Below are 1,248 nucleotides of genomic sequence, written 5' to 3' on the forward strand. Positions count from 1 at the left end.
AATGCAATTTTTTTACAAGCAGATAAAGTTCCGGCTTACTTGGGCGATCATTGGATGCATTCTTCATGTAGAAGGAAACGAACTGTTTTCTTAAGAACTCAATATCAGTGATAAACGCAATCATAAACAAGTGATATTCAATTTCGTGCTGTCTGAAAGACCATAACTCTCGTCTAACCGGCACGCGCATTATGTGCAACGATGATATCCGTGCGGGAACACACTCGTATTTCTTCCCGTTTCGAACATGCTCGGACTGAGTCGTTCAATTACTCCTTCAAATATTCCTAGCGCAACGAGTGAGTCACGGAAGATCAGAAACAAGACATCATGGACCTTCCTGCATTCTGCTAAATGCTTCGTGTCGCAGGATAACTAACAGAAGTCAAACTCAAGTCGTTGCGAGAGTTGTCTCTTCAAACACGAGATCGGCCAACATTCAATCGACGACATGACCCTTTCACGGAAAGCTCGTGGAGCGAAAACCTGAGCGGCGGATCGTGTGGATATTGTCGATCGGAACGATCATGTCCGGGGACGCGAACCGAGCGCGGACCGACGATTGGAATCTGACGGCCGGCTTCGATCTGGAGCGCTTCGAAGAATTAGGAAACGTCACCGACGAGCTCTACCCCATACCGGATTACATCAACGTCACATCGCTGCCAGATGTCAATACGACGGAGGAGATTGACTCGTTTTACTTCTACGAGGTGAGTAGAATTTTATATTTTCGACTTTACTTTTTGCGTTTTTCGTGACAGGAAATGTTACAAATTGTACGTGGTATATAATTTCTGGAGCAGTCATTTTTTAATCCATCGTGCAAATATTTGTGTGTGACAAAAATTTTGAAATCTTTATGTCTAAAACATATATTATTCTTCAAAATTTTAAAATATATACATCATATATAAATCATTTGAATAAAGCAATTATTAATATTTCAGCCTTTATTTCGAGGGGGTAACTACTAGCTGAAATATTGTCCCACAGATTACATGACATCATATGATTTCATCTGATTACAAATAATTTTTTTCACTACATATCAAGTCATTTAGTAAAATATACGAATTTATTTAATATTATAGAATGATTTATCGTGGTTGCATATGCAATTATCGGATTATATTAGGTGTTAAATTTAATTCCTGCCGTTTTTCGTCTCCAAAATTGATTTGTTTCGAAGGGAAGATGAATGAATACCTTAATCAAAGTAATTTCCTCCATTTTCTACTTTATTAT

At 38.3% G+C, this 1,248-nt stretch overlaps 1 protein-coding gene across 1 annotated transcript in view; it reads left to right on the forward strand.

Annotated features, from left to right (window-relative positions):
• The first annotated feature begins 527 nt into the window (after window positions 1-527).
• The window catches only part of CCAP-R (Crustacean cardioactive peptide receptor), a 79,014-nt gene continuing 78,293 nt past the window's right edge, over window positions 528-1,248 (forward strand). The window contains exon 1 of the mRNA XM_018503223.1: window positions 528-713. Coding sequence (XP_018358725.1) covers window positions 528-713 — 186 coding nt within the window. The remainder of the gene's footprint in view (window positions 714-1,248) is intronic.

This window comes from Trachymyrmex cornetzi, unplaced genomic scaffold, assembly GCF_001594075.2.
Source record: "Trachymyrmex cornetzi isolate Tcor2-1 unplaced genomic scaffold, Tcor1.1 scaffold156, whole genome shotgun sequence".
In the NCBI taxonomy this organism is placed as follows: Eukaryota; Metazoa; Arthropoda; class Insecta; order Hymenoptera; family Formicidae; genus Trachymyrmex; species Trachymyrmex cornetzi.